Here is a 21,212-nt window from a genome sequence, read left to right on the forward strand (position 1 = left end):
GGAAGCCCTATTTATTTATATTTTATTTTTGGCTGCATTGGGTCTTCGTTGCTGCATGCGGTCTTCCTCTAGTTGCGGCGAGCAGGGGCGACTCTTTGTTGCCGTGCGCAGACTTCTCATTGCGGTGGCTTCTCTTAACTGCGGAGCACGGGCTGTAGGCACACAGGCTTCAGTAGTTGTGGCACGTGGGCTCAGTAGTTATGGCTTGCAGGCTTTAGAGCACAGACTCAGTAGTTGTGGTGCATGGGCTTAGTTGCTCCGCAGCATCTGGGATCTTCCCGGACCAGGGCCAGAACCCCTGTCTCCTGCGTTGGCACACGGATTCTTAACCACTGCGCTACTAGGGAAGTCCCCCACTTTTTGTCTTGACGGCAAGATTTCTGTTAATCCCCACTTCTGATATTCTGATAGGCACAGTTTCCCATTTCTGGGATCTCTTCACATTCAGCTTTTAGATATTATTATTTAGTGTGTTCCATCTTCCATTTATTATTAACTGTTTTTTGTAGTAGTTCAGTTGTCCCTTGGTATCTGCACAGGATCGTTTCCAGGAACACCACACCCCACTCCCGCAGATACAAAAGTCCGTGGATGCTCAGGTCCCTTATATAAAACAGTGTAGTATTTGGGTATAACTTACGCACATCCTCCCATATACTTTATTTGTTTATTTTTTTTTTAAGCTGCTGCAAGTTTTTATTTTTTATTTTTATTTTTTTTACCAGAATCTGAAATTTTTTTTTTTTTAAACATCTTCATTGGGGTACAATTGCTCCACAACGGTGTGCCAGCTTCTGCTCTACAACAAAGTGAATCAGCTACACATGTACATATGTTCCCATATGTCTTCCCTCTTGCATCTCCCTCCCTCCCACTCTCCCCATCCCACCCCTCCAGGTTGTCACAAAGCCCCGAGCTAATACCCCTGTGCCTTGCGGCTGCTTCCCCCTAGCTATCTACCTTACTACGTTTGTTAGTGTGTATATGTCCATGACTCTCTCTCGCCCTGTCAAAACTCACCCTTCCCCCTCCCCATATCCTCAAGTCCGTTCTCCAGTAGGTCTGCGTCTTTATTCCTGTCTTACCCCTAGGTTCTTCTCCCATATACTTTAGATCATCTCTAGGTTACATATAATATCTAATACAATGTAAATGCTATGTAAACAGTTGCTGGGTGCTTGGCAAATTCAAGTTTTGTTTTTTTTGGAACTTTCTGGAATTTTTTACCTCAAAATATTTTCAGTCCATGTTAGTTGAATCTGAGGATGTGGAACCTGCAGATATGGAGGGCTCGCTGTTATAATAACTGACTTATTGAATGCTTCTGTGCAGGACACAATTTTAATTACTTTATAAGTGTGTTGTCTTTCTTAATTCTCACAGAAACCCTCTGAATAAAGTACTCTGATTCCCATTTTACAGAATAGAAGACTGAGGCAGACAGATTACATAACTTTGCCAAGGTCTCTTGGTAAAGAATGATCCAAGATTCAAAGCCAGGCAGTGTGAGCCCACAGCTCTTATTCAGGCCATCAGTAGTCTTGGCATTAGCAATAGGAATGAAAACAAAATTATAATGGTGAGAGAGGAAACCATTGTAAGAGTGTAATTACTAGTATTTATTGAGGGATTACTGTGTGCCAGTTACACATAATAATTGCTTTATGAGTGTTATTTTTACACCAGCCTTTAAGATTATTTTCATTTTACTTATGAGGATATGGAGGCATAGAGTTTAATTGACTTGTCTAAGACCACGTGGATAATAAGTGTTGAAGCTAAGTTCAAACTCCTGGGCCAGAGGATCTATGTATTGCTGTTTATTTGCTCATCTGTGTCCTTAGACTGGGAATGTATTAAGGAATAAGTACTTCATTAATCTCCAAGCACATAGTAAGTTTTCATTAAATATTTGTTGATTGTAATACATAAACCCATATTTAGATGAGAGAACTTATACTCTTTGCCTCTTACACAGTACCTTAGAAGCTTAATTTTCCTGTAAACTGTGTGCTAGGCATTGTAGGGAATACCAATATTGTTGTTTTAAATTTTAGAACCTTTGGTGATGTTTCAAATTTCAGCACAATAAGTGGTTTAAATAGTATTTTAAAACAATTCTATATAACATTTAACTTTTATTAAATAAAAACTGAAAAGATTCATAAAAAGGGAGTTGTAACAAAGGGAGATGTGATGTGCATACACATCATCCAGAATTTGATAATTGTTATTCATACAGTTTTCTGTTTATTTAATGCTAACTTCTATACTTGTTTTATGCCTACAGCCATATCCAGAAGACCCAGCAGTTTATAAACCACTCTCCCAGGAAGAACTGCAAAGGATAAAGAATGAGAAAAAACAGAAGCAAAATGAGAGAAAACAGAAAATATCAGAAAATCGCAAACATTTGGCTAGTGTACGTGTTGTACAAAAAAACCTCGTCTTTGTTGTAGGTCTGTCTCAGCGCCTAGCAGACCCAGAGGTAAGTCTTCTTCTCTTTTCTTTCTCAACTTGGCATTTTTTCTTTTTGTATATTTGGAAATAATAGCTGACTCTGCCCAACTGCAGGATTTACCTGAAAATATTAAAACTTAGGAGAAAATGGGAAATATTTTTTTAATAATCACTAAGAAACCAATGACCAGTTGTGATCTTAGGCAAACGTATTAATCTTCCTGCTCATTTTCTTCAGTTGTAAAACTAAGCAGTTGAACTAGATCTCTAAAGTCCCCTTTAGTGCTAATAACCTGTGAAAGTTGGATAATGGTTCTATTTTGCTCTTAAGGCTAATGTGACATGACTACTCTGTGTGTTTCCTCTTCTCTGTAGCTGTATTAAGGACCAACAGTGGAGATGCAGTTTCATGAACCCACCAAAGATCCATGTTTTTTTTTTTTAAATCGTGCCCAAGTAGTGAACCTCGGTTTTAGAACAGTGATAGAACTGTTGCTATACTGTATCATCATTCTTTACTCATTTATTTTAAGCCAGTTTTGGGGAAAGAGGGAGAATTTGATGAAGGGAAACTGTGGACCAGGTTCTTTGTCATTCGTTTGGAGGCAGGGGACGTCTTAACCCTTTTGTTTATTACTTAACTCTTTTCTCTCCTTCCTCCACCAGCCTTATTAGAATAATGTTGAACTCATAACTTTCCTTGATGCCCATGGATGCACATCTGCTAACTTTTAGTTTCTGATATACCAGGAGGTGCTGACTAGATTGTTGGGAAGGCAGATAGAAACTGATTGGCAACCAGAATGTTGGAGAGAGCCGAATTTGGGGGATCTGTCAAAAGTACTCCTTGAGAAGGGTTTGAAGTAATGCTCATGATGGTCGCAATCAGAGGGAGGATTGTAGTGAATATGATTAGGGAGGTGGGAATCTTTGAACTTGGCTAACCGGGCTAAAGGCCCCAGAAGGAGGAAATTTAAGGTGTCTATACATTGATTTTGTACAAATGAGTTTAGAGACAATAAAAAATATTTATTGCTGATAAGTTTACTGTGTATTGAGGCTGTGAAGGGCTTCATGATCAGTAGAGGAGAAAAATCAGGGTGACCTTACTAAGAAGGCTTTATCATTGGTAATAAATGTGGAGGCAGCTCAAGAATTACTAGGACCTGGGTCCAGAGATGCTGGCATTAGTGGGCTACATGATCTTCCGGAGACGTTCTTTCCAAAGTCAGAGGGTTCATACTGGAGAAGACTTTTTTAATAAGAGATGATAAGGAGAGAGCTCATTTTAGGCCTATGACTTAACCTCAGCAGCCACTTCTTCCTTTTTCCTAAATCTAATACTTAACTCCCCAGACAGGCAGAATCCCACTTCACTCTTGAACACTGCCACAACTTTGTCCCAACGCTTCTGTCTCCCTCTTTCAACACTACTTTTTTTCCAACCAGAGAGCATTTCTTGCCTCTGCAAATTTTTTATTTACCTACCTCTATTTATTCCTACTAATTTTTTTTTTTTTTTTTTTTTTTTTTGCTGCACCATGCAGCTTGTAGGATCTCAGCTCCTTGACCAGGGACTGAACCTGGGCCATGGCAGTGAAAGCGTGGAATCCTAACCACTAGGTGACCAGGGAATTTCCTGCTATTCCAGTAAATTAATGGAACTTTTATTTTGGTTTTATAACTCTTGGATATGGATGTACTTGCTTTTCTTAATACAAAATCCAGTCACCTGTGGTACTGGAGGCATACAGAGCTCCAGTACCATACTGGAGCATACCCAAAGGCTGGATAAAATTAAGCCATAGTCTCAGTCTGATGTTTGGATTATAGGTTTCCTACCTCTTCTTTAGAATCTGTGGTTTGTTTTTACTTATGTACAGAGATTTCTAATTTTCATTTCAAATAACATGATGTTAGTAAGATTAATCTGAAGAACTATTACACAGAAAGAAATTAATCTAGGGGTTGGCTAGTGAGAGAGAACATTTTATGATGAGTCTAAATATACTTAAAAATCACTGTCCTGGTTTTATACTTTTGAAATCATTGTGCTTGGTGAGAGGACAGTGAATTTTCTTTTTTTTTTTTTGCAGTACACGGGCCTCCCACTGTTGTGGCCTCTCCCGTTGCGGAGCACAGGCTCCGGACGCACAGGCTCAGCTGCCATGGCTCACGGGCCCAGCCGCTCCGCGGCGTGTGGGGTCTTCCCTGACCGGGGCACGAACCCGTGTCCCCTGCATCGGCAGGCGGACTCTCAACCACTGCGCCACCAGGGAAGCCCGTGAATTTTCTTAAACATTAGTTTTTCTCTCTTATTTCTCTTGAAAGCCTAGGAAGACCAGAGATTAGTGTTTTAGTTATTAAATCCTACTCCTTCTAAATATTATCTTTAAAATTTTTCTTAATGTAACTGTCTAACCCTTTCAGATTGGAAAAGTTAAAGTCAGCTTCATTAGAAAACTCGAAGTTTCAAATTGTTAGGGTAACTTTTGAGACAAAGAAGATCCCTGTGATTTACTTATTTTTGGATGATGACAGTTTGATATTTGACTGAATTCTGATTAGCAAAACAGGAACATTTAGGAAAATTTAAAGCTTGTTTTGAAAATAATTTTTGTACATCTGAAAACTTCATGCCAAGATTGATAGTCAAATGTATTTATTTATCGCTCAATAGAAAAAAAAAACTATCTTAGAAGATATGGTAATTAGAGGTAATGATTAGAGGTAATCATCTCCTAAATCCTAAAAATTTATATTGTCAGAACCTAATTCATTCATTCTATAAATTAACTCTTGAATACTTACAATCTGTTAGGTACTTTGATGTTGGAGATGAAGTGGTTTAGCAAGCAGACAGTCTCTACCCGTACAAGCTTACAGACAGTGGAGAAGACAGAATTAAGTCCTTGTAAGCATGCTGAGCATTTATAAACGGAAGTACAGGGCTTTTTGAGAACATGTAACAGTGGGGAATTTAGCTAGTACAGAGATCCACAAAAAGCCTCCCTGCGGAAAGGATGATTAAAAATGATTAGGAATTAGCTGGGCAGCGAATAAGGACAAGGATGTTTCAGGTTCGTGACTGCGTGAAAGAGCAGCTTGTTTGAGGAACTGAAAGACTTTAAAGACGCAAACATTTCATTTTACAAAAGGGAAACCGAGGCACAAGGAAGTTGAGTGACTTGCCTAGGATCACTCAGCTATTTCATAGCAGAGCCAGGGCTAGAAACCCACCCCCATCCTCCCCTCCCTGGTCTTAGAGCTCCTATTCCAATGTATTTTACACCAGTGAATGGTCTGTTGTTCCTCCATCTGTCCATTTATCCATCCATCCTTCCATCTGCTTACCACATTTTTTATTTTCTCTGTGGTGTTCATGAACACTTGACTGTGTTCTCAAAGAATATATAGGAAGACATTTTACACATTAGGTATGCCATTGGGAATTTATACTTCTATCATGTGGCCTTTTATATGGTAATGAGTACTAAAGTTAGCTCACTGTGAAGTAAATATAGGACATTAAATATATGGGTAATGTGGCGATATGCAGGGAGTTCTGCCTGCTACCCATACTCTTTACCTTTTTTATTTACTAGAGTATTGTTTTGCTCGTTGACTTATGTTCAGACAGAATCTGTAATGTGCAACTTAATATAGAGCGTCTAAATTATTTAAATTTCCCTTGCCTGGGCAAACCATTTCTTATCAGCCATAGGCCATTTTCTAATACATTAAGGCCCACTAGTGTTTTACATCCATGTTATTCTTTTTTTTTTTTTTAAGATTTAGATCTGTATTTATTTATTTATTTGGCTGTGTTGGGTCTTAGTTGCAGCGTGTGGGCTTAGTTGCCCTGCAGCATGTGGGATCTTAGTTCCCTGACCAGGGATCGAACCCTCATCCCCTGCATTGGAAGGCGGATTCTTAATCACTGGACCACAAGGGAAGTCCCCCATGTTACTCTTTTTGTTCAATACTAAGACAGTTTAATTTTTCAATAAGCATTTATTAAGTACCTACAGTGTGCCAGGCATTGTGTAAGACATTGAACATAAACCAATAAAAAGGTAGCCCCTGTTTATTTATAAAAGCAACAGTACACTATGAGGAGTGCTGTGTGCTGTGGAGGCACAAGAGATGGTACCTGACCTTGGGGGGAAGTTGTGTACTCTCCTGCTATCTCTGGGGTAAAGTGCTTCAGGTACAGGAATTATACAAATGCTTCTGGATGAGAAAGAGCTCAGTCTGCAAATGATTTGTTTGGCTGGAAAATTAGAGTGAAATGGTGAGAGGAGGCTGACAAGGTAAGTGGTAAGGGATAATGAAGGGCTTTTAAAACATGCTAACGAGTTTGCACTTTATCTTAAAGGCAATGGGAAGCTATTCACTATTCTTAAGAACAGAATGACATGGCTAGATTTGTGCTTTGAAAATATTATTCTGGCTGCTCAGTGTAATTATGTACAAATCTTATGTTGTTATGAAGGTGTTACTCAAATACTGGCCAGAATTTATTTCCATAAGCCAGCTTTTAACCTTTTCAGACCCACTTTTTTTTAAACTTATATTTTATAACACCCTTTAAGTTTCATGCAATGACTTCTTGATAATATCTGTCTGTGTAGATACATAATTTGAAAAAAATGAAGGAGAAATTAAAAATTATAAAAAGACTATTTCTGCATGTAAATACTTCGGTAGCTCTGCTCTAGAACCTTGCTACTCAAGGTGTGGCCGCTGGGCTGGTAGCATTAGTATCACCTGGGAGCTTAATTATGCGGACTCTCAGGGTCTGAAATATGTATTTTAACTAGATTCTCAAATGACTTGTATGCATATATAAGTTTGTAAAGTACTTTTTTTCCAGTATGTTATAAAATAGGTGCTTGCATCTGTTTGTAGAATCACTGTGAATATGACAACTACAAAGGCAGATTGTTACAGGTGTATGTATTGGCACCTCAGGTACCATGAAGTGCCAATGATGTGATTTTTCTGAAGCAATGCTTAGTAAAATTTCAAACAAAGCACTTGTGGTAGTCCCTTAATTACACACTATTTGCTTTTAAATTCAACATATGTCAAAACTGTGGGGAACTACTTTATGTTTATAATTTGTTTCTAGGTTCACTTAATTGTAAACAGGCCTCTCAGCTAGATGAATGTCTTGTAGAACATTCAAAAGTGGTGCAGGACAATTCTTTGTGGTACAGGGCTAGCCTGAGTGCTGTAAGCTTTCCCTGGCTCCCATCCACTGAACACGAATAGTGTCTCCCAGTTACTTTGACAACCTCCCCTAATAAAAGCTCCCACAGAGTTCCACAATGCTCCAGCTTCCCTTGATGCTGCCTTTATTGAGAACTACTGCCGTAAACTTGGATATGATATGAGCTGCTGATGCAGCACAACTTGTAACCAGCCTGAATCCTTTGAAGCAGGTATTTTGGCTGAGGCCTTTTGCTGAGTTGGTATGCATCAAGCTGGAATATTGAATACAGTTCTGTACTCCACTGGCCAGAAAGCTTTTCAAGGTATACTCTTCCCTAACCCTCTATTCTAAGACTTTTTTGTGAACAACCCAAGAGTCATTGCCTTTACCACACTTACCGCCATATCCCTTGGGGGATTTGGGTAGAAGAAAGATTGAAAGCCAATGTAGTCACTTCACCTTCTAATCCATTAAAATTGGCTGTAGAAAACATAAGGCCTAAACCCTATACTTATAAAGACCTAAAATAAAATAAGGTAAAAAATTTTAAATAAATCAAGTTGAAAACTGTTAAGAATTAATGACACCCCCAATCACAGACTGTTTCACAAAGCTTTGGTTCTGTCAGATGCAGAACATATTAGCTAAGGTGCAAGTATGTGAGAATATTATCAAGAGTGTAAGAGTATTTGAAAAGGATACTTTGCACACACTTGAACAGATATGTGCATAAAGCTTTCATTGAGTGGGAAGCAGCCTCATAGCACAGGGAGATCAGCTCGGTGCTTTGTGACTGCCTGGAGGGGTGGGATAGGGAGGGTGGGAAGGAGGGAGACGCAAGAGGGAAGAGATATGGGAACATATGTATATGTATAACTGATTCACTTTGTTATAAAGCAGAAACTAACACACCATTGTAAAGCAATTATACCCCAATAAAGATTTTTTAAAAAAATAGCTTTCATTGAGAGAGAGCTTGCTATTTGGAGAGATTGTAGGAACAGTAGGTCTATAGATGAATTCTAGGAAAAGAACAAATTTAATTTTGAGGTAGTTGCAAATCATGAGAGAGGTTTTTGTATCAGGTTAGCCAAGGTTAAGTAAGTTTTAGAAAAGCTAAGTGAATGCATATAGTGATCACATAATAAAGGAGATGACACAAGTATGAGGGAAAATGACCACAAAGAAGTAACCAGGTAGTAGAGAAAATATTGTATAAATTTGTTTCCCCAGTTTTTTTTTTTCATCCATAACCTCACATTTGTTATTTATTAGGAAAAAGAGAGAAAAAAAACAGGAGACAGTTGAGAAATGGTGAAATTGACATAAGGAAAATTTATTGACACACACAGAGTAATAAAGCATAGAAGTTTGAAGAACATTCTGTTACCATATTTGGAATGCATAACTTATAAACAATGCTTTAATATATATAAAATATTATATACAATAGATTTATGAGTAAAGACTGTCTCTACTGGTGTCTGTTCTTGAGTTTCTGTTTCTGTTTAATACATAATCTTGGTCATTGTTCTGAGAATTACTTTCTTATAATGATCATCTATTAATGAAAATGTGGTTAAGATATTTGATCTGTTTTGTGTTTAAGAATACTGTGAAGCTAAAATCCCTTAGATTATTGGTGTAGATATTAGAATGTAATAGATAATACTGAACTTAGTAAGTCTCAGTTTCTATTCAGTGGGTCAATAAAGAATAGCTTTTAGACTTTGTTGATGTTTTCCTGTAGGTTAACCACACAAATTGTAATTAGGAAGTAGTCACATTTACTAGAAAACTTTAAAAATTATTTTATTTTCACTGAAGAGGGATGGTATATGTCCCCATTGTAAGGATAAAGTTGATGAAATGGAGACAGTTTATACCTTATTTCTTCTTCTTTTATAGGTTTTAAAACGACCAGAATATTTTGGGAAGTTTGGTAAAATACATAAAGTTGTCATCAATAATAGCACATCATATGCAGGCTCACAGGTAACTAATTATAAAGGGATTTTTGCCTTTCCTCCCTATGGTCTGGGCTTGACCTGGGCTGCTCAGAAGGAAAACTTGCTTTCTGTGATTAGAAAGCTTAAGGGTCAAAGATTTAAGCAGTGTAGTGACCTCTGTTGGTGGGGTGGGGGAATTTTTGGTGCTTATTTGACCTTTTCAGGACTTAACTGTGAATTGATAGTAATAAGACGGAAATAGTAAAACATAGATCTAGTGGTGGTTTGAAGGGGAGGGGGAATTGAGTCTATTATCAGGCAGTTAAATTATATAATGATTTCTAATTAATAATGTTTTGAGATATTGTGAACTTAATACAGCATCTTTGTTATGCTGGTATTAGCAGATAGAATACGCTTACAGACTGCATTTATTTTGGGGAGAACATAGTTTGACACTGTCTTCAAATCTTATTTTTTTTTAATCTAACTTTCAAAGTATGTTTTATTGTAACCTTGACGAGCCTGTCAGATGACTTTTTAAAAAAATAGATGCCAAGCCAAAGATAATATTTTATTCATATTTATTTTAGTCTACTTAAAATCAGATAAAATTCATTAAGTATGATTATCTTAAGATGAACTAGTATATGGTTTAATCAAAGCTACTACTACTTCTAATCATTGTCATTATTATTAATGAAAGTAGTAGTAAAGGCCTTTAGAATTCCTTAGGCAGGTTGCAAGATAATTTTGTTGTTGTTAAGTTTTTGTTGAATTTGATACTAATAACAGTGGGTTTTCACTTTAGGGTCCAAGCGCCAGTGCTTACGTAACCTATATCCGGTCGGAAGATGCTCTCAGAGCCATACAGTGTGTCAACAATGTGGTGGTAGATGGCAGAACACTTAAGGTAATACGGTCCTCTTGATTTTTTTTTTTTTTTAAGGGGGAAGGGATAACATGTATTAACTAGAGAAGAGCGTAGCTTTTACATATTACATGAAGGGAGTCTAATTTGAAGATTGCTTCTTAGGCATCCATTCCAACCTATGACAGCTAATTTGTTTATAGCTGACCTATGTAGGGTCCTGTTTTACCAGCTAGGAGTAAACACATTCATTATTAAGGGATAATCTTTAAAAATCTCCTTATATTTACACATATTTTGTGAAAATGGATTTATTACTCTCCTTGTCAGAAATAGATAATTGTTCTGATTTGTTGTCCTTAAATATTTGGGCATTGATCAGTTCAGGTTTGCATGAAGGGTCCCCCCAAGCAATGCTTTTAAGTAAGTGGAAGAAGGATGGCATAATTAGAAAAAGGAATTTGCCTTATGTGCCTAACCACTTGAGACATGGAACAGTCTTTCTACTCTTCTGACCTCTAGGGGAATAATCTGGGTGCTCAAGCTCTGGAAACCATAGGCCGAGATTTTTTTTTTAGTTCTTTTAAATGATCATCATCTTTAATAAATCCTGCTAATAATAGTTTAGATCTCTAGTATTCACAGACATACTTTGTTTTGTTGTGCCTGTGCCTCATTTTAGGTGAAATGAAAACACTAAATACGGAAATTTTCATTGTGGTGTCAGTTCACATTTTGGGTCTTTTTCCCTTCCCCCCTCCGCTTTCCTCCTCTTGCTGCAGGCATCTCTAGGTACAACAAAATACTGCAGTTACTTCTTAAAGAATATGCAGTGTCCAAAGCCTGACTGCATGTACCTACATGAATTGGGGGACGAGGCGGCCAGCTTCACAAAAGAGGAAATGCAGGTAGTAAAGTAATGTGAATTATCAACTTTGCAGAAAAGGAAGTATTTTTCTTTATAAGTTAAAATTACAAAAGCAAAAACTAAGAATTTTCTTTTTCTTTAAACTGGTATTACTTTAAAGTAGCATTTTCCAAATACATAGTGTTCCATGGAATATCAGTTCTGCAGGATATTGTTACAATAAAAGTGGTTCTGTGGTCCACTAAGTTTGAAAATGCTTGATTAATGAAGATAAATAGATTCCCCCCACCAACCCCAGCAACACTTCTTAGAGTCTTTAATATGTTAATACATATCCCAGAGGGTTATGTACAACCAGGACTTAATTGACCAAGGAAAGCATTTTGGTAAATGCTACTTTAGGGGAAATGTCAGCAAAATGAAAGCTAAGTGGGATATTGTAATTATGAGGTCCCCCACCCCATCTCTACTCTTCACAGAGTATGCTAGAAAATAATACTCTATTAGATGCTGCTGAAAAGCTAACATTATTTTTATAAAATGATTCTTCCCATGAAAGTATCCAGTGAGTCAGTGTCCTGTAAAGGGTGAATTGAAGGCTTATTTTCCTGTGTTCTTTTTTACATTTCCTGTTCTCCTGTCTCCTTTCAATTTGTAGTATAAACATGCCTTTACAAGTAAAAATGTTGACCATACGGCATATTAAATGAGGATTATGCCAAAGCACAATACTGCACTTCCCTGTTATAGGTGAGGACTTCAGATTGTTGCTGTGGACTTTTGCAGGAATACTTCTCATTTAGAAGGTGGGGGGCATTGATTACTGCCTTTCATTCTCCAAGTCAAACTAGAGACAGTCTAGGAGGGGCTCCTTTCAGAGCAGATTGTTAAATGAAATGAAATATTACCTTTTTTGACTTGGAGTTACTACAGATTAAATCCCATTATAATAAATATATTGGGATTTCTTGACAGTATGTATTGTCTTTATGATCTAAAAACAGTGTTAAAATAAGTTCTCTGTGATATTTAACGGGGATGGATGACTTACTTATTTCTTGCTTATCCAATAAATGCATCTTGATTTTTTTCTTATTTTGGATGAAGTCTAAGGTTGAACCATTTCATGCTGAATTTTGACTAGTGGGAACTGTGCTTTACCTATGGGTACTATTACAATGAAAATCTCTGTCAAGGAATTTCTAAGCCCCAGTTGATCTCACTTAAGTATTATTGAAGAGTAAAAGGACATGGATGGACAGTCCCTTAGAATTTATTTGTAATGGGATTTAACTTGTCTCTATGAACTGCCCCTGTTAAATCATTTGAATACCAATTTGAGCTCTTTGTGGCTAACGAAAGCCATAATATCTCCTGAAGTATTGCTTGCAGAAAGAATTTTCAGGGCTTTTTATGTTTTAAAGATGTAAAATCCGCATCTAAACTGTGTTTTTTCTTAACAATTTAAAATTCATTTCATATTGTTGTCCTGAATTCATCTTGCTCTTCTTTATCTTAGTTCAGAATTACTTTGAAAAGGGGTTTCCTCGTTAAAACACTTTGTCAATGTAGAAAGGAAACTTGAGCAAATTATATCATGGCAAAAACCAGATCTTTCCTTGTTACTGCATAACTCAAAATTTAGTACCATATGAAATATTTATAGACCCAGGTGAACAGGCAAGAGCCCTCTCAGAACAGGGAGCAATGCATTGTGCAATATATATGATACAGTTGTGCTCAATTAGATGATACTGCCCTTGTTTTTATTGTTTTGTTTTTGCTTTGATCTGTTCTGTTCTGGTTTTGGTTTTCCCATAACATCTATTTAGACCACACTTTTAAAATAATTAACAACCCTGCAGGTAAGTAAAAAATGTCATTGCAGTCATAATATACATGCAGGTAGTAAAAAGTTATTCAGAGTAATTTCATTGTATTGTAATTTATTTTTTGTATGTGCCTAGTTTCCACAGTCAGTCTTTCTGATTTATTCCATCACATTTGTGACACTGCCTTCTGATAGACAGCTACCAACTCCAGTAAATACAGAGTTGTCTTTGTTGTGTATAGAGCAGGGATTCACAAACTTTTTATGTAAAGGGCCAGTTAGTGAATATTTTATGTTTTCTGGGAATATGATCTCTGCAGCAACTACTCAACTTTGCTGTTGTAGCACAAAAGAGGTCATAGATAACACATGAATGAATGAGCATGAGTGTTCCAGTAAAACTTTATTTATAAAAACAAAGTGGCTGGCTCTAAATTGCCATCCTCTGGTCTAAAGTTTAAAATATATTAACTTTTATGTAAAAACAAATTAATGTGCTAATTAGTGTTAGTATAATGAAAAATATAGTAAAACTCTTCATCTGTGTGTTACTTACCAATCTTCTAAAAAGAGAGACTAATTTTTCAGTGATTTTCAGAAAATTCTGTAATGACCTGTTAGAAGACTTAATTCTTATGTGAAAGATGGGGAAGTAAGTTTAAAAGGGCCCCTCTAGTTTTTTAAACTAGCAAAAATGTTGTCTGTTAATATTCTTTTCTCCACATAAAGTGGGTGATGAAATGCCTTAGTTAATGGAATATGTCTCCTGTAGTTTTGTTGCAAGAACTTTCATTGGTCTAGAAGTTCTGTGACATTTTCCTCACAGGTTTCTCTGACGCCATGACAAATCCTTATGTGTTTTATTTAGAATAGCTTTAGTAATTCATAAAGTACATCAGCATTTTATACCAGCCACTTTGTGAGTCCCACTGCAGTTTTAATTTCTTCTTCTACTAGGCGGGTAAACACCAAGAATATGAACAGAAGCTACTTCAAGAATTATATAAATTAAACCCCAATTTTCTTCAGCTGTCTACGGGTTCAGTTGATAAGAATAAGAACAAAGTGACACCACTGCAGAGGTATGATACGTAAGTACCGATATTAGTGTAATCAGATACCTTACCTTCACGTCTGTCAATCTTCTCTTTTCATTCTACATCTTTTACAGGCAGGATCCTTCTTGACAGTGTCTGTCATTTGTGCAGAATTGTTGTACTATATAGGAAATGTTGAGTCACAATTTCTGGGTTTGAATATTTGCTGCCTGCTGCTCCCTCGTAATACTGCAGATGAGCCTCTTGATGCTGCCCCTTTGCATTGATTTGCAGACTACCCTGAGCCCTGGGAACACTCTCCTTGATAAAAAGGAAATTAAGAGACGTGGGCTATTTAAAAGGCTCTTGTCACCTAATTGGGGTTTCCCTCCTGATGTAATGAGGGGGAAAACACTGTAAAAGGGACAGTGGGCGTTATCTGAAGCATTTTTTGTTGGGGATAGAAGTATTCATGGTTGTCTAGTCTCAGGAATCACCAAAGTCTTATGTCCTCTGAGTGAGGAGGGTATCCCATATTCAGATCTTATTCATCTTGGAGACAACTTATTTTTGCGTAGACCTATATTCTGTTGATGTTTAAACAAATTTATAATTTTATGTATTGAGTCTTATTCTGATATGGTGATCTTCACATCTTGGATTGTATTTGGTTATGGCCTGTGAGAAAATGGTATGATTAATAAAACGATAATTTGGGGGTTATACTTTATTCTGAATGTACCTTAAGTTTGATGTGTCAGGATCTTTTTTTTTTTTAATAAGTCTGACTTCTGTAAAGTGAATTCATTTAAAGTAAATAGCTGTAATTAATTTAAATAGGTCGATTTTCTTTTTAAAAAAATTTATTCCAAAGTTAAATTCGTTTAAGTGATGTTTTAAATGTCTGGTTATTACATAGTCCCATTGTAGTCCCATGTTTATTTAGCACTAAAATAATGTAAGGGCCATTTTTTAAACATAGCTAATAATAACTACATGAATCGTTATCAGAGTCAGTTTCTTCAAAACTTATTCTTGTATTTAAATTCTTGAAGTCCTTGTTAAGTTTATTCACTTTGATAGTAAAGATTATTTATAAAGGCAATTCAAATTTAAATACTTCCTATTTATTTGCACACACATATGTACATGTGTATATAAATATATGAGGCCATAGAGCAAAACATAAAATTACTATATAGTAAACTATGTGAAACTTGTTTTATCAAAGCTAAGGATAAAAGCTAAGTTTAAAATCTTTTTGGGTTGATAAGCTTTGACCCTTTCCGTTGATCTTTTTGTCCCCACCCTGTATGTTTATTTTATTACGAACCTATGCTATTATTTACCTCATTGGTTGCTAACTCTGTAGTGCATTATATAAGAATGAGGTTATTGTAGTAAAAATTTATTTCAGATGCTTTTAAATACACATCTTTATTCTCATTAAAAGTGTTGTCATTCTAATTAAAGTCATATTCTGGTTTAGAGCCCCTTGAGAATTCAGAGCAGAAACGTAAAATTTAGATGATCTCTTTGCTACATTTGTTATTCCCTGAATATAAAAGTCATGTTTCTATTGAAGGAAATCTGAAAAATATACAAAAGCATAAAGAAGAAAGTAAAAATTGCATGTGAGCTCAATACTCAGACGTTTTCACTGAAAATGATTTGATGTATCTTCCTTGCAGTGTATATTTCCTTGTAGTCCTTTTCCTTCCTGTGAATGTATATATACACAAAACACATTGGTTTGTTACATTTTAAAACTTAATACCCATTATTATGAATATTTTCCCATGTTATGAAAGCAATTTTTATGACTGTGTAGTATTCCATTATATGTGAGTATTTAAAATTTATTAAACCAGTCTCCTGCTGATGTATATTATCTTACTTTCATTTTGGTGCTATTATTTATAATACTGTGATGAACATTTTTTCATGTAAACATTTTGGTTATAGTTTTGATGCTCTTAGAACCTCTGAGTCAATGATTGTGAGTACCTGTTTACTTGAATTGAGTATTTTTTTTTGCACATTTACCAATTCGATAAACAAAAAATCTCATTTTGATTTATAGTTGATTAATATAGTGAACTTATGCATTGTGAATTCGTATCTCTTTGCCATGTTTTATTGGTATTTAAGTGTTTTCTGTGCGGTATATAGACTGGCTTCTCCCATTAGTTGACCAAGTCTGTTTGTTTCAAAATACTTGAATTTATAGATCAATTTTGGGAGAATTTATATTCTACAGTATAACATTGAATCCTCTCAACCATTAATGTGGTATATCTCTCTATTTAAGCCTTTTGTGTCTCTCAGGGAAGATTTTTTTTGGTCTTTTCCCTGCATTTTAAAATCGGATCTCCCACCATCATCTCTGCCTACTTGAGAATCCCTAGGCTAAAAATTAAAGAACAGTGTTAGAAAGTGGTGGTAACAGGCATCCTGTTGCATTACTTTTATAGAGATCTCTCCAGTGTTTTATTCACTCTTAAATATGATTTTAACCATTTATTTGAGATAAATTTTTAATCACAATGGGAAAATATCTTGCTATTTTTAATTTATTGAGCTTTTTTCTTTAGATTGGAAGTGAAAATTGGAATTTACAAATGTCTTTTTAGCGTTTTAACAGTAGTTAGCTTTCTTTATTTTTTGTGTGATCCCTTATTAATAGATTTACTAATATTTTATTGACTTTGCCTTCATATAAAGTGTAGTCAGAGCACATTTGTAACTGTTTCAGTAACAGGAGAGGAGTGTTATAGCAGCCACAAGTTGTAGAGGAAAAAAAGAAGAAAAAGGGGAATTTAAAACAGTATTCCCATTTGATAACTTTGCCCAAAACCAGTGCAACTGAACTTCAGCAGGGACCAGAATAAATTTTGACATAGTTACCTTTGCTTTTCATAAGTACATGATACAGGAAGGTTTTGGGGGGAGGGAGAAGGGTTGTTTTTTGTTTGTTTAATGCAAGTCCCCCAAATTTATTAAGGACAGTTAATGGCCCAGGTTACAGAGAGTTGTGGGTTTGTTGTTTTGGTTTTTTGGCAGCTCCTATAGTTTGTTTTCTTTCCATGCTAACCCCTGTAAGAGAGTAAGTTTGACTGTCAGTATTACTGAAAGTCTGCTTTGGTCTTCATTTCTACGTTGCCACCATACAAGGTACAGTGGTAGGGATGAATTTGTAGATAAGTTTGTATAAAGTTATATAAATTTGTAGATAAGTTTAGTCTGCCAAGTTAGAAAGATGAGCCGTACAACTCTTTCTATGGTCCTACCCTACAGAGAACATTTTTCTTATTCAAGATAAATTGAGAATTAGACTTTCCAGGGACACAAAGAAAAAGAATGGTTCCTTTTCCTCTTTTCTTGGCATTCCTGAGTAGTGAGTAGCAGTTTTAGAAGAATTGCAAGAAAGCAAAACTTGGAACTTTATAGATTGACATTAAACTTAAAATGTACTTTTTTCATTTGTAATTAATCCAGAGTACAAATATTAAAAGTATCATAGCTACTAATCGTCACTGAACCCTGACATGGTCCCATGATGCACATTAATATTAGTAAGTGAAATTTTCTATAATATGTCTTATTCCTGTCTCACTTGAATAATAAATTAGAGGATGTGTGTCATTTGTTCTTCACACACACATCCCCATTATTATGAGTTTGAGAGTGTATTAGTCAGATTGAGTATTGACTGTAGATATGCTGTTTTTCTATATTAGTAAGTTACTTTGAAATGATGACTACAAATGTAAAGAATGGGGAGTAAGGGAGCCATGCAGTAGTGATGCTTGTGGACTGGATATTTTGTTTTTAAGTTTGGGGCTTTGAGATACCTTTATTTACATTGAGGCACTATTTGTGCACCAACTGTGAAGACTGAGACAGGAATAGTAGTAGCTAGATGGCTGCTGTATGCCCAGGACAGTGCATAGGCCTACCTACAAGTATGTGGGGGACAGATTATGGGGTGTGCAGATCACTCAAGGTAAGTGGTTCTGACTTTATGTGGCTCAAAGAAGCCACCGTTGAAGGAATCAAGATGTTCAGCTTTAGATTTAGGTAGAAAGAGGGTTGAACAGAAATTTGGTGTCTTCTGTGTTCATTTAATCTCCTCAGTAGTCCTCTGTGGTAGCCATCATTGGTATTTTACTACTGGCAAGAATACTAAGTCTCAGAGAGTTTAGGTAATTTACCAGTATCCTACACAAATAAGTGATAGACCAGATTCTGACCTAAAGTCTCTGTCACTTTTAAGCCCAAGCTCATTCTCCCACTCTGCCATTTCTTAGTCTAGAATAGGTGAAATTTAAGACTCTAACATGAATTAAAAACTCTGACATGAATCAAACTAAATCAATTAAATGAAACTATGCCATAACTGTATGTAGTTTGACCTTAAAGGTCTCTGGTACTTAAGGCTTAAATATAGTGGATGTACTATAAATTCCAAGGAAGGTTAAGCAAAACCTTCCCTAAACCACAGATTGGTGGCAGTAGAGGATAAGCTAAAGAAAAGATGAATGGAAAACTTCTATAGAAATTTGTCAGTTTTTATCACATTGAAGGAAAATGTACATCTTTAAAAAATATATACAGCTATATTTTTATTGAAAGTCAAATATAAGCTCTGATAGACGGAAACCATAGCCAGAGTGCCTTATTTATTTAGCAGAATGGGGGTAGTCACTGCGTGAATCCTGTTCTTCTGTCCTAACATCATTTGGTAAATCCCTGAGATTTAGAAAGGATATGGTCCAGAAACTTGTACAAAATAGTCTCAGTAGAGCGTGTTAAATCACGCATAGGCTTCTGAGTATCTGTGAACTCTGAAATTTTATGTAAAATGTGTGTGTGTGTGTGTGTGTGTGTGTGTGTGTGTGTGTGTGTGTGTGTCTAAATTTTTCTGGAGGAGGAGCAGTGTAAAGCAGTAATTCTCAAAGTATGGCCAAGTGCCATGAAAGGTAGCCTACATTTTTTTTTGTAAAATGGATCCCCAGAAAGGCATTCCCATTTTTGAAATAGGTAAATGATTTGCATTTCCCTACTTTTATTTTTGTATAAAACTAAGGGCTGCTTACTAGTAAATTAAGTAGATAGTAAAGTTTGCTAAAATTGGATATTTACATTAAAATTCATGAATTATGAGATTTTTCTGAACTTATTTCTCAGTCTTACCTTATTTTTCTTAAATTTTATTCCCATGATGTATTTGGATATATAAAGTTACTGCACATGTACACATACATACTTGGAAAACTAGTAAGTCAACTCTGGTATCTTGCTCCACCTAAGTAGAATATTTTCAAAAAGGATAGAGAGCTACTGGTATTTTTTCCAGAGGGTGGGTGTAATGAGGGAGGGGAAGGGAGGGGAAGGGTTATGTTGGGAGGGATGGGAGGAAACAGTTAGAGATAGAGTTTTTGGTGCCCTTATTTCTTAGAATAGAAGAAAAGGCACATCAAATGAGCAATTGTGTGTTTAAATTCAACTTAGTATCTTTTTAAGATCAAACTTTATTACTGAAATACAAAATTATAATGAATAGATGGAAATTTTTCTGTTGTTTTTGAAAGCTTGCCACAGTCTTATGATACGTTTAGGATGGTGGATGTCCATCCTTCAGTTTTAATATTAATGATAATTAATTTTTTGTGCTTACTAGTAATCAGAACATTTATTTTCATTCATATTTAGTATGTCCTGGAGTTATGAGAAAATTCCAGTTAGAATCATATTTGCCACCTACAGTTAGTCTAGGTTTATTGAGGCATTTTTTTCTTGCCATGTTAATTGTGTCATGTTACTTAAGATGTGGCCATATTTTAGTAGCAAAGTGATATTTTCAATGTTAATGTATATTTGAAGCCCCTGTATCAAAATAAATTCTATAAAAGCAAGCTTCCTGTCTATAACTTAAATTCGTCCTTTGCAGTAGCAAATGTTTATCTCAGTTATTTAAGACTCTGGTGAGCATGAAAAATTAAAATGAATTATTCTCAATAAATATGGGAATATTTAGGAGCGGTGTGAATATGTACTTGGGTATATAGTAACATGACAGAAATTTGGAAATGTCCATTATATTGACATCTGGCTTAAATTTTACCTTATATTCAAATGCAACAAAAATTAGTACAACCATGACTACTATTTTTATCTTGTGAAAGTGAGAAACAAGGGAACTAGACTTCCTCAGTATTTTTCCTATCCCACTCCCAGTTCTTAAAAATGAATTTTTCTTTGATTCTTCTACTATGTGACTACTTGTTTTATGTTGCAAATTTTAGAAAGCAGCCAAGAAGACTATATTTAGGAATTTGGTGCTGTCGCCACCAAGGAAATAAAAGGAAATCAAACTCAAAACTGCCCAAAGGGCCAGTTAGAAGGTAGCAGAGTTGGCTGAGCATCTGAAGATCCAAACAGAGGCACAGCAGTGTCACACTACCTGCTTCAGATAGTTGCGAATTTTGGTTTCTTTATCTGTAAAACAGAGTATTTCAATTTGATATTAATGATTCCTTCTGGCTCTAAAGTCTAATAACTTCAGAGACTTTGAGGAGACTTGATGCCTTTTCACTGTGTTCCTTTTGCACTAGTGCAGTGATCATCAGACACCAGGTATCTCAATTTGGACTAACCGAATCAGAATCTCCAAGGACAGAATCTAGATATATATATATACTCTATACTTTCAATAGATAAATATAAATATTTATATTTTGAAAAGCTCCATAGCACCAGATTCCAACTGTTGGGTTAGTTGGAAAATATTTAATCCTGAGAAATCTGTAATTTCGCCATAGGTTTCAGAACTATTTAGGACTAGAACTTAAAAAAGATTTTTAATGAGACTGTATGAAAACACGTTTACAAATTTTTATCTGCAGGGATTTATACACACAGCATTACCTTCTGGAAATAATATCTTGATTGTTATGAACCCTAACTACCTATTAG

General features: G+C 35.7%; 1 protein-coding gene across 7 annotated transcripts in view; it reads left to right on the plus strand.

The window, feature by feature from the left end:
* CNOT4 (CCR4-NOT transcription complex subunit 4) overlaps positions 1–21,212 on the plus strand; it is a 142,586-nt gene that overhangs the window by 73,401 nt on the left and 47,973 nt on the right. For 4 of the 7 annotated variants that reach the window (XM_032642619.1, XM_032642625.1, XM_032642622.1 and 1 more), the window contains exons 3-7: positions 2,291–2,488; positions 9,587–9,673; positions 10,439–10,540; positions 11,281–11,406; positions 14,155–14,288. In XM_032642619.1, the coding sequence (XP_032498510.1) occupies positions 2,291–2,488; positions 9,587–9,673; positions 10,439–10,540; positions 11,281–11,406; positions 14,155–14,288 (647 nt within the window). The remainder of the gene's footprint in view (positions 1–2,290; positions 2,489–9,586; positions 9,674–10,438; positions 10,541–11,280; positions 11,407–14,154; positions 14,289–21,212) is intronic. The other 3 variants (XM_032642626.1, XM_032642621.1, XM_032642623.1) reach the window with 1 other exon arrangement.

Source organism: Phocoena sinus, chromosome 9 (genome assembly GCF_008692025.1).
Source record: "Phocoena sinus isolate mPhoSin1 chromosome 9, mPhoSin1.pri, whole genome shotgun sequence".
NCBI classification, from domain to species: Eukaryota; Metazoa; Chordata; class Mammalia; order Artiodactyla; family Phocoenidae; genus Phocoena; species Phocoena sinus.